Raw genomic sequence first — 22,434 nt, forward strand, 5'->3', positions numbered from 1 at the left:
TAAATTATTTCACTGTCTCTTCACTTTTGACAAGATTAACTGCAATTCTGCACACCCTTTACTACAGTGGCACTAAATATCTTCCCTTTTGCTCAAACTTACTACATTGTATCAGTCAGAGCTCCAGGAGAAACAGATGGCACACTGGCATGGGAAAACTGATATGAGTTTAATAAAGAGGCCATTTATGAAATTAAATAAGTAAGCCATTTATAAACCCCATTTTACAAAGGTGTTAAAGGAAATCAACTTGAAATGAACATTCTTAGGACTAGCAATAGCAAGGAGTGGGAGGAGTGGGTGTTCCCCCTTGCCAGGTCTGAAGGATGAAAGGATGCTCTAATCTGAAGTGAGGAGATGAACTCTTGGGGGAGGAGCCCTTGGCAAGAACTATGGGTACTGTTGGAGGCTTAGCAAATTTGCAGCAATCCTGAATGGAAAGAACGGTAGATACTACCCAAATTTTCTCTCCTCTCTTCCTCCTATCTCCTCCAAGTGTCTTCCATTAAGCAAAGCCAGGAAGAGGCCAGCGAGCAAGCAACCCTATAGATGCATTTAGTCCACAGAAATAGCCTGGTGGGAAAGGGACAGAAAAAAAGGAGTAGAATAAGTAGAGAGTAGATCTGAACTGAGAAATGGAAATTGTCCAGCTCACATAGCCTTTAATAATTTCATCCTTCTCACCTTGTAGTTTCTTTGCTGGTACGATTTCTTTTGCTCCTACCTTACTCTAAAGTTCTACAACTGCTAAACTTCCAGCATCCTTCAGTTTCCACACAAATTACAGAATGACCACCATAGAGTCCTTTCCTTCTCTCTGTCCAGAGCTAGTTTTTAACCTATGCAGTGCATCAAGAGCATTATGCTTGTATTTTGATTTCAGCTCATTGGAATTACTGATTTACTCCTCTCTGTGTTCTGTAGCACCTAACAAAGTATAGTAGTCGATATCATAGTTGAATAGTGACTGCAAATGATTGTTGCATATTTGGACAGTTGAATACTTGAATACTTCTATGGTGGTTGAATGTTCGGATGGAATGAATAATTGTTTACAAATAAAACCTTCAGCATGTAAACAGTTTTTAAAGGATAGCTTTCTTAACTTTGCTAAATAGGAATAATATATGTAATATAGAGTATGATTATGAGGTTAAAATAACTTTGAATAACACAGTGTATACAAAGGGACTTAGCTAATGTCAGTCACAGTAGAAACTCAATCTAAAATATTCCAAACTATGTTGAATAAAATGAAATTAACACTTAGGACAAAAACAAAAGCAAAACAAAGAAGCTAGAGTGGTAAGTTTGAGACAAAAACAAACAGAACAATTCAACATGGTTCTTAGAACTTGTCATTGACATGGAAAGAAAAACAAACTTGTGCCAAAATTCTAATGTCAGGATTGAAAAAACATCTTTTGGTATTGCGCGCACCTCTTCAACACACACCTATCCCATAAGGGTAGCACAGTATAGGTTATTTCTCTTCTAAATCTCTCCATCTGAAGCAATTTTCTAAAAGAGTAATGAGATTTTCTATGCAACTTCAATAAGGACATCTAATGCTCAATGATTCAAGGATTAAATGGAAATATTCATTGTTACGCTTGGAGATTTTTAAAATTCTTTTTGTATACTAGGAATTAATTCCCTTCAATTTTGTCTAATGTGGATCTACACCATATTAGACTCCTTTCTGAAATAAATAATGGCATGTAGCAGCTCCACTAGGTTATCTTTCAACTCATAGAGATGATGACATCCATCAAGCAGGAGAATTTCTACATCTTTGGGTATTTAAGTTGTGATGATGTAAAGGCTTATTTAACTGTGCAAATGGAAGAAAACAGGCAGTAGATAACCTTTAAACTTGGATTATAAAAATGGAAAATGAAAGCTCTTTTATATCTTATTTTTCTTTCTAGTTATATTTTCATTATATCTTTTTAAGGTAATTTGTGCTCAAATTATTTGATGTAGGAAATGATAGGAAAAAAATTTAAAAATTTCTTCCATTCACTCAGTCATATAAGAAATATGTATCGAGTGTCAAATTTATGTAGTCATTATCCTAGATGCTATGAATATAATAGTAAACAAAATACATAATAGTAAGAATTATGAAAATAAATCAGAATACATGGATAGAAAGTAACATGAGGCTACTATTCAGATGGTGATTACTCAGGTCACATATGATATACAGTGAAAAAATGGACGGTATCTACTCATTTCTTTGTAAGAGTTGCTTTTTTGTCTTCTTACAACACACCTATAAATAGAAGATAATTTTATTTTAATAACCTTTCTTCTTTGTAGGCCATAATTCTTCCATGCTTTCCTGAACAACAATATGCCAACAAATTATGTCATAAATTCAAGGTTGGTCTGAAAATCAGTTAATATGTAATATGTAATGTGCCAAGTAATAGGATAAAGAACAAAGACCATGTGATCATATTAACAGAGGCAGAAAATACTTTACCAAAATCTAAAAGCTTTTCAGAATAAAAACTCTCCACATGCTGGGAATATAAAGGAACTTCTTCAACCTGATAAAGTGCACTGATGAAAAATCTACAGTTTACATTATACTTAATTGTTAAAAATTTAATTCTTTCTCCTTATAACCTGAAACAAAGTAAAGATGTCCAATTTCATCACTTCAATTAAAAATTGTACTGGAGGTTCTAGCCAGGGTAATCAATCAGGCAAAAAACAAACAAGCAAAAATAAATTATAAAATAAAGAAAAGAAAAAGAAATAAAAAGCATGCAAATTAAAAAGAAGAAAGTAATGTCTTTATTAGCAGATGACATGATCCTCCATACTGAATATCCTAAGGAATGCACAAAAACAAGACCCATTAGGGATGCCTGGGTGGCTTAGTTGGTTAAGCGGCTGCCTGTGGCTCAGGTCATGGTTCCGGCGTCCTGGGATCAAGTCCCGCATTGGTCTCCTTGCTCCGTGGGGAGCCTGCTTCTCCCCACCCCTCTCTCTGACTGCCTCTCTGCCTGCCTGTACTCTATCTCTCTGACAAATAAATAAATAAAATCTTTAAAATATAAAAAAACAAACAAAAACCCTCAAACCCATTAGAACTAATAAATAAGTGCAGCAAGATCATATAAGTTCATTCAATTGCATTTCTACACATGAATTATGAACAATCTGAAAATGAACTTTAAAAAATTCCATTCAGTAATGTGAAATTTAAAAAAACAAAACAGATGAACATATGGGAAGGGGAAATTAAAGAGAGAGGGAAACAAACCATGAGAAATTCTTAAAGATAGAGAACAAACTGAGGGTTGATTGGAGGGAGGAGTGTGGGGGATGGACTAGAGGGGTGCTGGGGATTAAGGAGGGCACTTGTGATGAACACTAGGTGCCCTATGTAAGTGTTGAATAACTGAGCTCCGCTCCTGAAACCAATACTTCACTGTATGTTAACTGACTAGAATTTAAATAAAAATTAAATTGAAAAATTCCATTCAGCAGCACCAAAAAGTATAAAATATTAGGAATAAATTTAATGAAAGACTTGTCCATTGAAAACTACAAAGCATTGCTGAAAGAAATTGAAGACTACCTCGATAAATGGAGAGGCAGTCCATGGATGGGAAGTCTCAGTACTGTTAAGCTAACATTACTTCCCAAGTTGATTGTGTTCAACATAATCCTTACAAAAATCCCTATTATAATTTCAAAATTTAAAAATCTGATCCTAAACACAATTTAGAAGTGCAAATCTTTGAGAACAGTCAAAACAATTTTGAAAAATAAGGAAAAGTTGAAGGACTTACACTTACATATTTCAAAACTTATTATGAGGCTACAGTAATCAAGAGATAGTATACTGCTGGCAGAAAAATAGACATATAGATCAATGAACTAGAAATATTAAGGATCCAGAAATAAATACTTAAATTTATTGGTTGATATTTGAAAAATGTGCTGAAGCAGTTTAGTGAGGGGAAACTGTAGTCTTTTCAAAAAACAGTGCTGGAACAATTGAATAACTGCAAACAGAAAGATTAATTGTTACCTCACACCTCACATCCCACACAAAAGTCATCTCCAAATGGATCATATACAAATATAAGATCTAAACCTATAAAACTATCAGAAAAAAAAAACATAGAACTAAATCTTCACTACCTTGAGGTAACTAATGATTTCTTAGAATTGACTATAAAAACACAAACAATGAAGGAGAAAAAATATATATTGTACTTCATCAAAATTAAACATTTTTGTTCTTCAGATTCATCATGAAGAAAGTGAAAAGACAAGCCAAAGACAGGGAAAAAATATTTGCAAATAATACATCCAATTGAGGACTTGTGTCTAAAATACACAAAAAACTCTTACAATTTAGTAAAAGACCTATAACCCAACTTTAAAACAGAGAAAACAATTTGAAGTCCACACAAAAACTATATATTGTATGACTTCATTTATACCAAGTCCCAGAAAAGCCACGTCTATAGCAGGAGAAAATAGCATAGTGGTTGTGTAGCTCTTGGTGTGAAACAGGGAGTGACTGCAATTAGAGTGTAGTTTCTTTTTGGGGTTGTGGAAATATTCTAAAATTAGACTGTATTAGTGTTTACATAACTAAAAACTTATAAATAATTATTGAAATATGTACTTAAAATAACTATTTTATGACAGGTAAATTATAACTCAGTAAGACTATTAAAAATAATATCTCAACAGTAAGGAAACAATCCAACTTAAAAATAGGTAAAGATACAGATGCAGTGAAAAGAAGGGGAACATGCACCGCAAAGTTCATAGCAGCAATGTCCACAATAGCCAAACTGTGGAAGGAGAAAAGATGCCCTTCAACAGAAGAATGAATAAAGATGTGGTCCATATATACAATTGAATATTACTCAGCCATCAGAAAGGATGGATATCCACCATTTGCATTGACATGGATGGAACTGGAGGGGATTATGCTAAATGAAATAAGTCAAGCAGAGAAAGACAATTATCATATGGTTTCACTTATATGTGGAACATAAGGAATAGCATGGAGGATATTAGGAAAAGGAAGAGGAAGACGAAGGGGGGGAATCAGAAGGGGAGACGAACCATTAGAGACTATGGACTCTGGGAAACAAACTGAGGTCTTCAGAGGGGAGGGGTGTCGGGGGATGGGTTAGCCTGGTGATAGGGTTAAGGTGGGCACATATTGCAACAAGGTATTGTGGGGGAACGAAGAATCATGGAGCACTACATCAGAAACTAATGAAGTACTGTGTGGTGACTAACATAATAAAAAAAAATTAAAAATGGGCAAATGGCTTGAACAAACACTTCCCTGATGAAGAAATATTAATGACAAATAAACACATGAAGATGTCCAACATAATTATCCATTAATGAAATGTGAATTAAAACCACATTGAGATACAACTACACACACATTAGAATGGCTAAAATAAAAACAAAACTACTGACAATATCAACCGCTGATGAGGATCTGGAATAAGCTGAACACTCATATACTGTGGATATGAATAAAAAATGGTACAGCCACTGTGGAAAATAGTTTCACAATTTTTTTCTCTTTTCTTTTTATTAAAGTATAGTTGACATACAATATTAGATTATTCTCAGGTGTACATCACAGTGATTTGACATTCATATACATTACAAAATGCTCACCATGGTAAGTGTAGTTATCCATCAATCACCATACAAAGTTATTACAATATTATTGACTATATTCCCTATACTGTGCTACACATCCCCATAACTTAACGTATTTTATAAATGGAAGGTTGTGCTTCCTAATCCCCTTCACCTATTTTGCTTATTTGCCCACCCACTTCCCCTTTGGCAAATACCAGTTTGTTCTTTGTATTTATGAGTCTGTTTTTGTTTTGCTTCTTTAGCCTTTTAGACTCCACATATAAGTGAAATCATATGATATTTGTCTTTCTCTGTGACTATATCACTTAGCATAATACCCTCTAGGTCCATCCATATTGTTGCAAATCGTATGATTTCGTTTTTTTTTTCCCCTTATCTGTGGGTTTTATTAACATATAATGTTTTATTTGTTTCAGGGGCACAGGTCTGTGATTCATCAGTCTTACACAACTCACAACGCTCATTATAGCACATTCCCACCCCAGTGTTCATCACCCAGTCACCCCATCCCTCCCATCCCCCTCTCCTCCAGCAACCCTGTTTGTTTCCTGAAATTAGAAGTCTCTTATGGTTTGTCTCCCTCTCTGGTTTTGTCTTGTATCATTTTTCCCTCCCTTCCCCTATGATCCTCTGTCTTGTTTCTCAAATTCCTCATATCAGTGAGATCATTTCATTTCTTTTTTCATAGCTGAATAATATTCTATTGCATACATATAGCCCATCTTCTTTATCCATTCATCTATTGATGGTCACTTTGGTTATTTCCCTATCTTGGCTATTATAAATAATGCTGCAATGAACACAGGGGTACATATATTTTTTAAAATTGGTGTTTTTGTTTTATTTGGATAAATACCCAGAAGTGCAGTGGCTGGATTGTATAGTAGTTCTATTTTTAATTTTTTGAAGAAACCTCCATACCGTTTTCTATAGTGGCTGCACCAATTTACATTCCTGGCAAAAGTACAGAAGGGTTTCTTTTTCTCCATATCCTCGCCAACACTTGTTATTGTCTTTTTGATAATAGCCATTCTGACAGGTATGAGATGATATCACAATTCCTTGTAAGGTTCTTTTTTTTTAAAGGTTTTATTTATCTGTGCGGGTAGCCTGATGAGGGATTCGATTCCAGGACTCCAGGATCATGACCTGAGCAGAAGACAGTTGCTTAACCAACTGAGCCACCCAGGTGCCCTCTTATAAAGTTTTTATTTGTTATATGGCCCAGCAGTCTCACTCCTAGTTAATTACCCTAGAGAAATAAAAGCTGCTGTTCACATGCAAATCTTTGCATGGGTGTTTATAGCAACTCTATTCATAATTGTTCAAACCCAGAAACAACACAAATGTTTTTATCAGTGGTGGATGAACAAACAAACTTTGGTATAGCCATGCAATGCAATATTTTCAGAAATAAAAAGGAGCAAACTTTTGAAACACTTAGCAACTTAGATAAATCTCAGAGATGTTATAGTTAGTGAAAGTATCCACACTCAAAAGTTTACATGTTGTATGATTATATTAATATGATACTTTTCTAAAAAGACCAAACTACAGTGGTGGAACATAAATCACGGATAACCAGTTCTTAGGGCAGGGAGAAGGTATGAATACAAAGGTGTAGCATAAGGGAAAAAATTATTTTGTGCTCTGATTGTCGTGGCTGTTAAATGAATCTATTCATGCATTAAATATCTTGCATTGGTACATCAATTAAAGTCAATTCTACCTTATGTTAATTTTAAAATAAGGTTATATAATTGGAATTTAGATTTTCAGACATCATTGAAATCAAATTTGTGATTTCTAATCATATTAGATATTCTTTGTATTAAAATATTTGTGTTTTAAGGGGTTATCATGTAAATACTAACTTCTCCCCCTCAACAAAAGGTTGACTATGTAAGTGTCACAAACATTAGACTTGAAAGCATGAAGTGATATTAAATATAAAGATGGACATTTCATAATGATAAAAAGGACAAGTTCAACAGGAAGGCATAACAAATCCTGATTTGTATTATATTGCTTTAAAATGTGCAAAGAAAAATGGGCAGAACTAAAATGAAAAATACATTGCCAGTCACAGTTGGACTATCACATACCTCTCTCTCAGTAACTGATAGAACAGAAAGCAAAACAACAATAAAAAAACCTAGTAAAGATGAAGAAAATTTGAACATGATTAATGAACTTGATGTAATTACAGAGGAGAGTTCTTCACATTAGACAATGTCAACACTTCTCTCCATTTGTTTATATATGTTGTGTTTGTAGGATTTTTTTAAAAACAACCTATCAGAGTGAGTTCCCCTAAAAATTAACAAATCAAATAGTGAAACTGTATCCAAATAGCAGATGAATGGAAAATACTGTACAAAGGGTCATTAAATATCCCCTATTACATAAATCCCGAGATTTGCAGGAACAGGTACATGCAAAGAACCTCAGATGAGTTCTAAGGAACAGGCTACAACAAAGGGAAAACCATGATCCAGTAAATAAGCAAAGTAACTAGTAATGAGAAAGCATATGAACATTCAGGTCTTTCTATAAAATAAATTGTGGAAAAATATTCTTAACCTGCTTTATAGAAAGTTACATCCCCCCACCCAGATTATTAAACTAAGGATCCTAGGGTATATTAAGAAAATACAGGGTCACTTGGGTAGATAGTTGGTTAAACGTCTAGCTTCAGCTCAGGTCATGATCCCAGGGTCCTGGTATCCTTTCCTGTGTGGGGACCCGGCTTCTCCCTCTCCCTTTGTCCCTCCACGTGCTCTCTCTCTCTCAAATAAATAAAATCTTAAAAAAATTGGAAGGGGAGATGAACCACGAGAGACTATGGACTCTGAAAAACAATCTGAGGGTTTTGAAGGAGCGGTGGGTGAAAGGTTGGGGGAGCCAGGTGGTGGGTATTATGGAGGGCACATATTGCATGGAGCATGGATGTGGTGCATAAACATAAACAATTCTGGTACACTGAAAACAAATTAAAAAAAGAAAATATAAATTCCCCATAACCCTGCCACTAAGAGACAACATTGCTATATATCTTGGTTCATTTTGCATTTCCTTTTTACTATTTTATTTATGCATATGCATACTTATACATGTATTATTATGTCATTGTATCTTGTACCTGTTTATAATTATCTACATTCTCTGTAATTAATATCATATTGCATGCTCTTTGAATATAAATATTCTCAAATACTATTCTTAATCACTAAAGAATATTCTAAAACATGCATAAGAATGTCTATTTCTGACCTATTATAAAGTGAAAAAATTGCAAACAATGAAGTCATTCTTCGCAACTTTATTTTTTATGGATAGATACCTGGAGTTAGAATTGCTTTGTTTAATGGAGTGAGCAATTTTAGTATACACGTTACCAAATTGATTTCTCAAAATGTTGTTCTGATTTCTATTTCCACCAGCAAAAAATTAGAATGCCTGCTTTTCTAACTTTCAGTAGCACTGTATTAACATAAAATATTTTAAATGAATGTGTACATCTTTGATTATTGTTAAGATAATATTTTAATATCTAATATTTCTTTAATAAGAAATATTTTCATTTATTTATGTAATAGTTTTTTAAAAATTGTCATATTTTGTATATTTGCATTAATATTTTCTTATTGATTTATAGGAACTCATTATAAGTTAAAATTATTAACCCTGTGTCTATCATTTATATTGAAAATAATTAAAACTGTGTACTTACTATTTAATTATACTTTAATACTTTTGATTTTGTGGTTAAACTATATAATGTTTTGGTTATATAATTTCTTACGGTCACATCGACTAATATCTTTTTTTTTTTAAATTAAATTTTTTATTTATTTTCAGCGTAACAGTATTCATTGTTTTTTCACCACACCCAGTGCTCCATGCAATCTGTGCCCTCCCTAATACCCACCACCTGGTTCCCCCACCCTCTCACCCCGCCCCTTCAAAACCCTCAGGTTGTTTTTCAGAGTCCATAGTCTCTCATGGTTCACCTCCCCTTCCAATTTCCCTCAACTCCCTTCTCCTCTCCATCTACCCTTGTCCTCTATATTATTTGTTATGCTCCACCAATAAGTGAAACCATATGATACTTGACTTTCTCTGTTTGACTTATTTCACTCATCGACTAATATCTTACACTGTATTCTTTTGCTACCCTGATGCTTAGAAATTATTTTCCCAAGATTATTTAATGATAAATTTTTCTGTTTTTTTCCTTCATTGTTTAAATGTTATATTTTAACTATTTGGTCTATCTGACATTTATATTAGCACACAGTGTAAAGTGAGACTCTAACATGTGTTTTTCTGAAATAATTAGATAAATTCCAAATTTCTTATCTTGACTAATTATGCTTTTATTTGCTTGTGATTTTTTTTGTATAATCTCATATGTGTAGGAATTTCATTACATATATTATCAACCTGACTTGGTTCTTATTCAATGGTTCCAAATTTTTTCATTTATTATAATTTATAGTACTTTCTCATTCTTATTAGCATTTTCTTTTAGTATTATTTTTATTATTAACAAATATTTCTTGGTTATACCCAACAACTTATTGTCAGAAAAATTGTAGTAGACTATTTTAGATTCTATTCAACTTCCACTGTGGTTTTACTAGAATAGAGCCTTAAGACAGTGGATACATTTATACTCTTTAGTTTTTTTGCTTTATGTCTTCTATTTTCAGGTACATGCAGGTGCGCATGTGCATGTGTGTGTGTGTGTGTGTGTGTGTGTGTAAAGTTTATTTCTTATAGTTCTCACATATTGCATTTGGGGATAAATATTTGTTTTTCATGTTAAGAAAGTACCATATATTGTAATTCACCAAGAATTCTGTTAGAAATGTGTATTGAGTTATCTTGGATGCATTTCAAAATCCATTTAGATGATCATTTACTTATTTTTGACGTCATATAGTAATAGTTTCTGGTATTCAGCCATTCTTATTTCTCTGGGTTGTCTTTCCTACTAGGTATTTCATTTCTACCATTTTCTTTTCAGTTCTAGTTGCACAACTATATAATTTGTATCTCTGACAAAGGTACTTTTTTAGTTTTTATTTAAATTCCAGTTAGTTAACATACAGTGTAATATTAGTTTCTGGTATACAATATAGTGATTCAACACTTCCATACATGACCCTGTGTTCATCACAAGTGCCCTCCTTAACCCCATCACCTGTTTCACCCATCCCCTCTCACCTCTGCTCTGGTAACTGTCAGTTTGTTCTCTATAGTTAAGAGTCTGTTTCTTGGTTTGCCCCCTGCTTCTCTATTTTCCCCCTTCGCTTATTTGTTTTGTTTCTTAAATTCCACATATGAGTGAAATCATATGGTATTTGTCTTTCTCTGACTGATTTATTTTGCTTAGCATTATACTCTAACTCCATCCAGGTCACTACAAGTGGCAAGATTTATTCTTGAATAATATAATAATTATGTTTGGTGAAAAGAGTGGTCTATATGTGCTATCTAGATAGTGTGCAAAGGCCTTTATTTATTTATTACCAAACTTAGGCAATTAGGTTGTGATACTTGACATGCCAGCAGTTCTCACTTTGCAAAGTAGTATGAGAACATCAAAATTACCATGCAAGTTGAAACAGTGCAAAATGATCTTAATAATCAATGAGAAAAATGACAAATTTTCTGAGACCTTTAAAAATTTCTGTCAAAATCCAACAGACACATGAAAAAGTGCTCAGCATCACTCAGCATCAGGGAAATACAAACGAAAACCTCAATGAGATACCACCTCACACCAGTCAAAATGGCTAAAATTAACAAGTCAGGAAATGACAGATGTTGGTGAGGATGTGGAGAAAGGGGAACCTTCTTACACTGCTGGTGGGAATACAAGCTGATGCAGCCACTCTGGAAAACAGTATGGAGGTTCCTCAAAAATTTGAAAATAGAGCTACCTTACAACCCAACAATTGCATTACTGGATATTTACCCCAAAGATACAAATGTAGTGATCAGAAGGGGCACGTGCACTTGAATGTTTATAGCAGCAATGTCCACAATAAACAAACTATGGAAAGAGCCTAGATGTCCAGCAAGAGCTGAATGAATAAAGATGATGTGGTACATATATACAGTGGAATACTATGTAGCCATCAAAACCCCCCGAAATCTTGCCATTTGCAATGACGTGGATGGAACTAAAGGGTATTATGCTAAGCGAAATAAGTCAATCAGGGAAAGACAATTATCAGAGTCTAACTGTCCCACGGGAAGTTTATAGCCAAATCTGCCCCAGATAGCCTCCAAAGTAGTTTGGAAGTATTCCACTTAGCCCACTTTAGCCATTCTGTGTCATTTAAGGGGGAAGGAAAAAAAAAGAAAAACACAAAATGACTGGACCTAATCACAGGACTCGAGAACATGTGCCCTTTCCTCATATCTCACCACCACATTACAGTTAATATGATTCGGTAACTAAAACTTTAGTTATATTCTTGAGAGGACTGATATATAACTAAATCCGGTAACTGAAATTTGTGCAAAGTGAGAAGTGCATGCATAAAATTGGCTATCTGTTCATACAAATATTCATTCATCTATTTATTTAATCTTTAGCATATGTGTTCTGTTTGTAAGGGGCTAAGCTATAAAATTGGTACCATTTTATATGTTCCTAAGCAGATCTGTTTCATTGCTGTTCATTAAAGATATTTATCAGCAATGGTTCTGTGACTGGTGAATGAGGATTACCAGTAATATCTTGTATAGGAAAGATATTTTAATCTTTTATTTAAAAATATTGGATTATCTTCATTTTATTTGATTCTGAAATATTACAGCCTTTAACATGAAATTAAGATTATGTAAGTCTTTTTTGAAGAGATATTGAAAATATTTTGATTTAAGAAGTGAAATATTTTCAGCTATTGAAAACATGATGCATAGTTTAAGAATTTTGAATATATTTTATACCATGTAGTTAGCTAATTCGAAAAAACTACCTACATATATCCATTCAATTTGAAGGCATAAAAATCAGTACACATGGTACTGTACCATCTTTTAAACTTAAGAGGTTTATTCATCTGGGAATTCTGAATTGTGATTAATAGTACTTATTCAACATAAACACTCAATTTTATGAGTATTTTGTCTTCTTTAAAATTGTTCCTTATGCTTTGAAAATCTCCAAGTCTTTTTCTTTATATGTAATTCAGCTGGATACTATAATCATGCACAAGACTGTGTAGGTATTTAAGATGTTTTATTTTTATTCAAATATTAACTATTCATAGTCAGTTTATTAGGAGATATTTTCTATTCCTGTGTACAATGAACTTTAAAGATGCTTCTATAATTTCTTTTTCTGTTCTAACATTCTACATGTGCTTTCCCCTGTTATGTGTTTTTATAGTTATCAAGAACTTTATTGTTCACTTATTTAATTGAAATATAGTTCTAGTCTGGTCCTCATGGAACTTATAACGCAGTAGGACAGACAGACAAAAAGCAATAAGCAATAAAGATGAATGAATTATATAGTATTTCAGAAGGTGATAGATTTGATAAAGAATAAAGCAATTTAAAGAAGTAGTACAGGGAATTAACAATGTGGCTATCTGGAGAAAGCATCTTTAAAATAGCATGTAAGATCCTGAAGTGGAAATATGACTAGTATATTGTTGAAACAGAGGAGACTAATGATGATGGAGCAGAGTGGTGGAGTGGTGAGTAGCAGTAGATAAGAACAGAGAGCAACAAAGGACCAGTTACTACAAATTCTTGTAGACCATTATAAGAACTTTGATTTCTACCTTGAGAGAACTGGGGAACTAATGGAGACTTTGCTCAGGGGAAAATGATCAGATTCATTATTAACAGGATCACTCTGGTGGTTTCATTTAGAACGAACCAAAAAGGAGCAAGAGTAGGAGTAGGAAAACAGGTTAGGAGAGAAATGGATTGACCAAGACTAGGGAGACAACAGTAGACATCTTGAGAAGTGATTAGATTTTACACATATTCTGAAAATAGAGGTGTTAGATTTGTTGATGGATTGGATATAGAATATGAAAGAAGAGGTGAGTTAAGAATATGTGTAAGAGTTTTGACCTGAGGCTCAGATTTTGACTTCAGAAGACTGCAGGAGGAGCAAGTTTGGAGGAAAATCAGGAACTCAGTAAAGTCTGGAGACACCTCAATCTCAGTAAAGTCTGAGATGCTTGTTAAACATCTCAGTGGTAACGTAGAATAAGTTGTTGGATTTAAGATTCTGGAATACAGCTGAGGGGTTCAGCTAGATATATTAATTAGTTTCATTTAGTATATGAGCCATATCTACATTGTTTATCCCAATTGTACCATACCTATACAATGTTTAGTACTTAGAAGGTACTCATGAAATACCTGTTAAGTGACTACAAATATAATGAGTTGTGTGCTGGTAAATGTTTAACTATAAGCACCCCGGGAAAAAAAAATCAAACAGAAAACAAAACTTCTGATTTCTAGTATTTGCAGATTTTCGTGGTGTAAACTCTTACCATGATTTCAGACTACCAAAATAACATCACTAAATGCAGAGTTGGGAAGAAACGTGTGCAGTTGATTCCCTCGTCAGCATAAACCAGATCCAGGATAAAACTAGGACCACTCTTGTTTAGTGATATAATCACATACTTGTTTAATGATTTTTGACTTCTCTCAATCCACTTTCCCATTCCTTCCTATTCTTTTATTATTTAGTCTATGATCTTAAATGTGGGTTTAAAATAATACTATGTTGGAGGATGTGTCAGGACATGGGTGAAATAGGCAATGGGGATTAAGGAGTGCACTTGTCATGATGAGCTCTGGGTGTTGTATGGAAGTGCTGAATCACTACACTATACACCTGAAACTAATATAACACCGCTTGTAAACTGTGTTGGAATTTAAAAATTTTTTAATTAAATTTTTTTAATGTTATAAAATAAAATAAAATAATACTATCTTCTCTCCCCCCCAAAAAATCATATACATATTTTCCTTAATTATAGGTGTGCATAAAAGAGAATTTTAAATAAGCTTGATACTTGGGCAGATAGGAAGAAAAAAAATCTCATAAGTGATAATGAAAGCTCAAATGGGGGATTTAAGCAAATATTTAAAAAAACCTATATCATATATCAAACTAAGTTTATCCTTGTACCTTTAGCCAGGCTTTTATACTATCCTACACATCTGAGATATTATTATGCAATTCCTGGGAAAAAGATTTCAGAGCCTATAAAATAATGTATTATAAGGTTAACAGTACTCTCTTGCCAGAGATTTCTTCATAAATTTGAATTCAGTCTAGAAAATGTGTTTAAAAATGTTACCATAAAACATCTACCACAAGAATGTCTATACAAAGTTTATTCAAGTTTTTCTGTTCTGGAGTCCCAGCTCTTTGGCATATATCTAAGTCACTATTGATTCTTTAAAAAATATTTACTTAATTAATATTTTAAAAATTTGTACTGTGGTAAAACACACATAAAATTTACTGTTTTAACTATTTTTGAGTGTACAGTTCAGGCATTATGTACATTGCCATTGTTGTGTGGCCTTCGCCACTATCTAAAGAACTTTAATTAATTAATAATTCATTTCATATAAAAGAAGTGTATGTTGTAGATAATTTAAAAAGCACAAAACAAAATAAAATTCCCCAAAGTCTCACCATTCAGAGCAAATCAACCTTGTTGCACATATGGAATTATATCAGATTGTTAAATCCATAGTCTAAAAATCCCTCGTGTTAGAGATCCTGCTGAGTTTAAAATGGGATTCAGACTCTGACTGAGTCTAATGAAATGGCAGGGCTGCAAACCCCAATTGTCTATTTTGCAGCATTTATTTAATGTACCAGTGAGCAAGTCTCAATACAAATGATTTATGCTCAGAGTGATGAGGCATGGGGAAGAGGAGGTATGGACAATTCCCCATCCTGGACATAACATTTATAGCTGAGCCCCAAGGAGAGACATTTGCAAGTAGAAGATGAAGGAATATTGGTCATTAAGAAATTGCTAATGGAACAAAGATTAGGAACAAGATCATTCTTCTAAATTCTCTTTCAACACAAATAGACATCACAAAAATTTCAGCAGAGCATAAAGTTTGTAACTTAGGAGTTCCGCAGATTTGGATGTAACATGCCCCAAACAACAATCTGGAGAAGGACATGGCTTCCTTCTGCAGAGAAACTGTCATGCTCTCTACCAATGTGATGACACTACTTTTTCTTTTCTTTTTTCCCTAGGGTGCCAGATGTGGGGCTCAATCCCAGGTTGCCAAGATCATGACCTGAGCTGGAGGCAGATGCTTAACCGACTGAGTTATCCAGGCATCCTTCTGTTTTTTATAGTTTAAAATGTCAATATTTTATATGGTTTAGCCTAACAGTTGGATATATTTTGTCAAAATCTTTCAGAAGTTCAATTTGCCAATATATTCAAGGAGATTTTTTCTTTTCTCTCCCTCTTTTTTTTTCTTTCTTTCTTTCTTTCTTTTTTTTTTTTAGAGAGAGAAAGAGAGAGGGAGAGAGCAAGCTTGAACCTGCAGAGGAGAGAGCAGGGGAGGGGCAGAGAGAGAGAGAGAAAGAAAATCCTAAGTAGGAACCCATCACAGGGCTCAATCTCAGGACCCTAACATCATGATCTGAGCAGAAATCAAGAGTCAGACCTTTAACTGACTGAGCTGCATTAGGTGCCCCCAAGGATACTTTTCAAGCCAAAATTCAAAGAACTGGGAACATTAAAAATCCACCCTCCCAAAAATGATCAAATAAATGATGAGGCACCTATGAGACCAAAATGAGATTTAAAAGTCACATGTTTGAATATAACATCAGTCCTCTCAAGTCTCCAGGCACGTGTGTATAAATATGGTAATATTAACATGAATATCCAAATTTTCTTAGTTAGTAACCTTTACTTGTACCACTTCTTGCCAGTCTCCAATGAGTTCAGAGTCCCTAGGGAGGTATGATAATAGTTCATCAGTAGTCCTCTTCATCACTTCTAATCTCCCCATCCCACCCCTGCTCAGTGGGGAGCCTGCTTCTCCCTCTGTGCTCCTGGCCCTTGCAAATAAATAAATACAATTTACAAAAAAACTGTAAAAAATGACAATTGTATATGGCTCAATCTAAAACTATATGTAAAAAATGCCCTGTTCATTACATACTTACCAATCTCTGCCAATTTTAGTAGATGGAGTTGTATCTCATTTATAATGAGATTGAATAAACTTTGATTTTCATTTGTTTAATTACTCTTATGATTCATTTATTCAGCAGTCTGGATTCTGTGCTTACCATGTGCAAACCACTGTCATAAACGTAAGGATACAAAAAGCACTAAGGTCAGAATTGAACCTGTCTTCATGGTGTTTACAAGTCTATTAAAGGAAATTATTAATCAAATATTCTTAAAAATAAATATGAAATTTAATATATGAAAGCTGCCATGACTGACATGTGCTGAGAGAGTCTATAAAGGGACATCTAATTAAATTGGGAGGCTCACGGAAGGTTTCCCTGTGAATGTGACATTTAGCTATTATTTAAAAGAAGAGTAAGTAAATGTAACTAATGACGAGTTGGCAGAAGAGAATTTGAAATGGTAAATTGTGTTCAAAGACTTTATTCAGGGACTCGGAGGAAGATAGGAGTGCCTGGAACAGAGATTAGGTCACTTGAGTTACAGTAAATAATGTCCAATATTTATAATTTTTTCAATAAAAGTTTAAGAACAGTTTATTAAATTAAAAATGACAATAATGTGACACTGTATTAATTAAAGGAAGGACATCTGTGTTTATGCGTGTATATAAAGTACTATGCACCAGAGTATGTGTGTATATATATCATACATACATGTGAGATTATATAAATATATCACAGATGAGAGTTGAAATATGAATATGAAGATCATAGGTTGGCTATATTTGGGGAGTAGGATAAGCATACATAAACTTAACTTCCTAACATTTATACTTTTTATTTTTTGCACTGTGCATATGTGCCTCTCAAAATGAATGAGTGAAATAATACATTGGAATAAAAGACTGGTATAGAGGATAGATAAGGATCAGAGACTGGGAGCTGGAAGGAAGATGATTTGGAGAGCTTTAGCCCTAACTTCACAACTTTGAGTTATCTGCTTCTCAAGCTATATCCAAAGTTTAGGTGAGAAAAATACTCCTGGGGGAAATGTACTTTATCCCTTCTTGTAATTTCTTCAATGCATCAAACCTGAACATCTGGAAACTGTTCAACTAGAGAATTGGTACCCTGAGGACTTCAATCACTGAATGCTGCTTTGGCAACTGCCTTTAGCTCACCCAGAAGAATACTTTACAAACATCTGTAGGAGACCAGCTTTCGCATTTGTGACAGTTGTGTTTGAGGACAGTAACCCCATTATTACCCATACAAAAAAATTCTTAAAACTCAATACCAGAAATTCCTTACCTCTTAAAGAATGTGTATGTATTGCTTTTATGGACAGTGTATGCTCTATTACTAATTGTATTTTTTTGCAGGTATATCAAGAGTCACAGATATATCTGAAGTTCAACTTTCATTAATGATTAGAACTCTAACTGGGAATATCTATGCTATAACTTCACCGTGATTTTGTTTGTATTTTCTCCAGTCTTAATTTTTCATTCATTTATATTTGCCTACTGCACAGATTATTATATATCTTTACAATCCAGAAGAAAACCAATTAGATGATAGAAAAAAAATGGGAGTTCTTTATTCAAAAGTGAAAAATAAGGCCATGAACTTACTTGGGGAGAGAGAACGAAGTTAGGGCAAACTCAGGCCAGGGATTTAGCATTCAGGAACCTATGTATTTAACCACTACAAAGAGGCAGAGAATCAGAAATACAAGCATGGAAGACAGACTATGGGTACCTGGGAATTTAGAAGGCAAGGAGCAGTGAGCCACCTGGTAGAAATGTTACTGAAAAATCAAGGAAGTGAAATGCTTACTGAGTTTCACAACTTATCTTCAGAGAGGATGTTGGGAGACCAATTCGGATTTGAATAGCTTGAGGAACAAACAGCAGGTGAAGAAATGATGGAATGTAAGCAGCCCATAATTTTATGCTTGTTAGACATTTTTTTTTCTAAACAGAGAGTTTATGTATTTTGTTCTTTTTATACTAGTATTGTATCTTCTAATTAGTGTGTTAAATGTGTTATTTTTTTTAAGATTTTATTTATTTATTTGACAGACAGAGATTACAAGTAGGCGGAGAGGCAGGCAGAGAGAAGAGGAAGCAGGCTCTCCGTGGAGCAGAGAGCCTGATGTGGGGCTTGATCCCAGGACCCTGGGATCATGATCTGAGCCGAAGGCAGAAGCTTTAAACCACTGAGCCACCCAGGCGCCCTAAATGTGTTTGTCTCCACACTAGGTCTGTTAAATATGCTGCAAACTCATTTTCAACATAGTTTTCCCCATTGCCATGAATGTAACCTTGATATCAACCGGAGTTCTGCTAGTTATAGAAGAGCCACTTGAGATTATATCTTATGCTATGATGATCGTATGTTTCACCCATTCACTTAGTGTATATATATATATCGCTTTCACTATGTGCACATGATTAATTTTATAAGACTTTGCCCCATAATTTTAACAGAATGTTCACAGCTCACTACAGCAGTAATTTTAGTAGATATAATGGGACATTTAAAAAAATTTTTAAAGATTTTATTTATTTATTTATTTGTCAGAGAGAGAGAGAGAGAGACCGAGTGCACAAGCAGGCAGAGAGGCAGGCAGAGGTGGAGAGAGAAGCAGTCTCCCTGCCTTCCTGCCGAGCAAGAAGCCCCGTGCTGGACTTGACCCCAGGACCCTGGAATCAAGCCCTGAGCCGAAGGCAGCAGCTTAACTGACTGAGCCACCCAGGCGTCCCAAAATGGGACATTTTCAAATCTTTGGATAACAACTACAAATTATAGAAAGAGCCAAAGATTCACAGTAAATTTCCTAGAGGTAATATTTCCCCAAACATAGTTTTAGTTACTATTTTGTAAATAAAGCAAAGAGAGAACAAATACTCTTAGGCTAACCTCATCCCATTCATCATCTGGGTTAAATATTGAGTCAAGTCTTACTGTATCAATTAAAATAACTCCAAGACCACTTCAGATTTTGTCTAACTGTTGGCAGAAAATAACTGGAAAAATAACCCTTTTCGCTCGTCAGAATTGAAAAACCAATTTCACACAGACTAAATTTTCATTAAACCTCATAAGGAATTATTACTATTTCAAGAAGACGGTGAGAATTTTATAACATGATATGCTAATTTCCCTGCTGATCCCATTAAAAAATAACATGTTTACAAGTAATAAAAAAAAAAGAAAAGGAAACAAAAAAAAAAAGGAAGATGCTCAAACTAAACTAAAGGAACATTTGTTTCTATCTTGGAGCAAGATTAGAGGCAGTTTCCTCTATTCCTCAATTGAAGTTGATTTTGTTCCTTCTTTGTACTCACTGCTGTGCCTACAAAAGTGAAGGGGTTAGATACATACGGAAGACCATAGATAAAGGAAAGATTAACAGTTTCAGAGGCTTTTTAAAAATGTGATTTTGTGCTTATTTATCCTAGTTAGTGGCTACTAACCACTGCTCCTTCAATTTAATCCTCTGAGTCTAGCATGTGACAGTAGTTCTTACAGATTTATGTTTTCAATATCTCTGTGCTCAAAATAGCAAATACAGAGGATGGATTTATGGAAAAAACTTGTTTTTTTATTTTATTTCTTAATTGTGTCTTAATGTGGTAAGAATATTAAGTCTCATTTTATTTTGAAACAGGTTGTTAATACCAAAAAAAGTACTCTTTTCTTTTCACGGTTAAGAACATTGAGACTTGAGGGTCGCCTGGGTGGCTCAGTGGGTTAAAGCCTCTGCCTTCGGCTCAGGTTATGATCTCAGGGTCCTGGGATCGAGCTCCGCATCATCGGGCTCTCTGCTCAGCAGGGAGCCTGATTCCTCCCCTCTCTCTTTCTGCCTGCCTCTCTGCCTACTTGTGATCTGTCAAATAAATAAATAAAATATTAAAAAAAAGAACATTGAGACTTGAAGTTAAAATCACATTCTCCCTCCTCTGTCCCCCATGCAGCTGCCTGCCAGTCATAGAATAGAGATGAGTGAACCAGTGTTGTTGGTTTTTAGAATAATATTGATTAAAGTGTAACCAGCTTTCAATTATAAGTGGGGGTTTACCATTGTCTTAACACAAGTATGCATATTTCATAATGTTCAATAGGAGAAAGTAGGTGCAAACAGAAATTTTAAAAACTTAAATATGGGAACAAATATTGGAGGTCTATCAGGCTTCTTTTAATTGCTTAAGAATTTCAGAATCCCCACTATAGATGCGGGAACATTCTTAAAAATTATCTTAAATAGCTATAAAATGGCAGTTCTCATTTTTAAACCCTTTGTTATTTAGGGTCTTCCCTCCATCATCCGAAACATTTGGCTGTATGTAATCTTCCAGGAACAAGGTGTACCCAGCTCATAGCCTACTTAGATTATTAAAAGTGAAATCCAACCCAAGAAACTGTGGAAACCTTCAGCATAAAGTGGTCTTTTGGAGGGGCATTGTTACCTCTAATGGATGTTCCATGACTGGGAGGACAAGCCAGTATTGGCCTTGCAACCAGGATAGGGAATAGGGTGGGTGGGGATGAAGACCAGCAGACCAGAGAGAGGGGGAAAGGTGGGGGGTGACTCATCGTCCATTTCTCAGACAGAACAGTGACTAACAGAAGGAAGACCAAAACGTAGTTTTACAGAGAACATAAATTTTGCAGCAATTGTTTGAGGCCATTTGGGAAAACCTGCTACTATTGTTTCTAGTTGAGTTTGTCCTACTGGGAATGACACATTTTCCCCATCTCCCTCATTGGTCTTCTCAGTCCCTCTAGATGCCCTTAATGGGACCGAGGGTTGGGGAGAGTGGGGGAGGCCATAGAAGCAGAAACTGGTTCAGCCAGTTGGAGGAGGACCCATGGGTTAGTGACCTCCTTTCTCCAAAAACTCTTTCCTAGGCCCTTTTCTTTTATCAAATCCATCTTGTCACCATGTCACTTGGTGAACTTATCCCACTGCCCAGATCTTCTCTCCCCTTTCTCCCCGCTTCCTCCCTACTCTCTTCTCACCTGTCCACCGCAATGGCCGTCATAGAGTAGATGCTGGCGAACACTGCCGTGATAGGAAAGAAGTTCTGGAAGCGACAGTAGTTGGCACCGAAGTACCACTCGCTGTGAAGCGCATAGATGAAGTTGACTAAGGTGTTGAAGGCAGCCATGGAGGCGTCAGAGAAAGCCAGGTTCACGAGGAAGTAGTTGGTGACAGTCCTCATGCGCTTGTGGGCCAGGATGATCCAGATGACGATGAGATTCCCGAAGACCGCCACGGCCACCACCACGCCGTATGCTAGGGACCAGAGGGCGATGCGCCAGGACGGCTGCACGAACTGATTGGTGAGGTTGGCTCGGGGCTGCGCAGGCTCCGGGGAGGCTGCGGGCAGTCTCGGCTCGGAGGAGGCGGAGAGGTTGCCGGCTTGGACTAGCAGGTGCAGCCACTCAGTCTCAGTCGCCCCTACCGCCACTCCTGCGGCGAGCGCCGCACTCAGGTTCCCGGCGTTCGCGCTGGCCGTGCCCGCACCGTCGGTCCAGTTCGCGGCTGCGGGGAGAGAGCCCAT

At 35.3% G+C, this 22,434-nt stretch overlaps 1 protein-coding gene across 1 annotated transcript in view; it reads right to left on the reverse strand.

The window, feature by feature from the left end:
• TACR3 (tachykinin receptor 3) overlaps positions 1–22,434 on the reverse strand; it is a gene marked incomplete at both ends in the record, with an annotated part of 74,190 nt that extends 51,756 nt beyond the window's left edge. Inside the window, one exon of the mRNA XM_080797430.1 lies at positions 21,890–22,434. Within this exon, the coding sequence (XP_080653556.1) occupies positions 21,890–22,434 (545 nt within the window). The remainder of the gene's footprint in view (positions 1–21,889) is intronic.

Source organism: Martes martes (assembly GCF_963455335.1).
Source record: "Martes martes genome assembly, chromosome: 2".
Classification (NCBI taxonomy): domain Eukaryota; kingdom Metazoa; phylum Chordata; class Mammalia; order Carnivora; family Mustelidae; genus Martes; species Martes martes.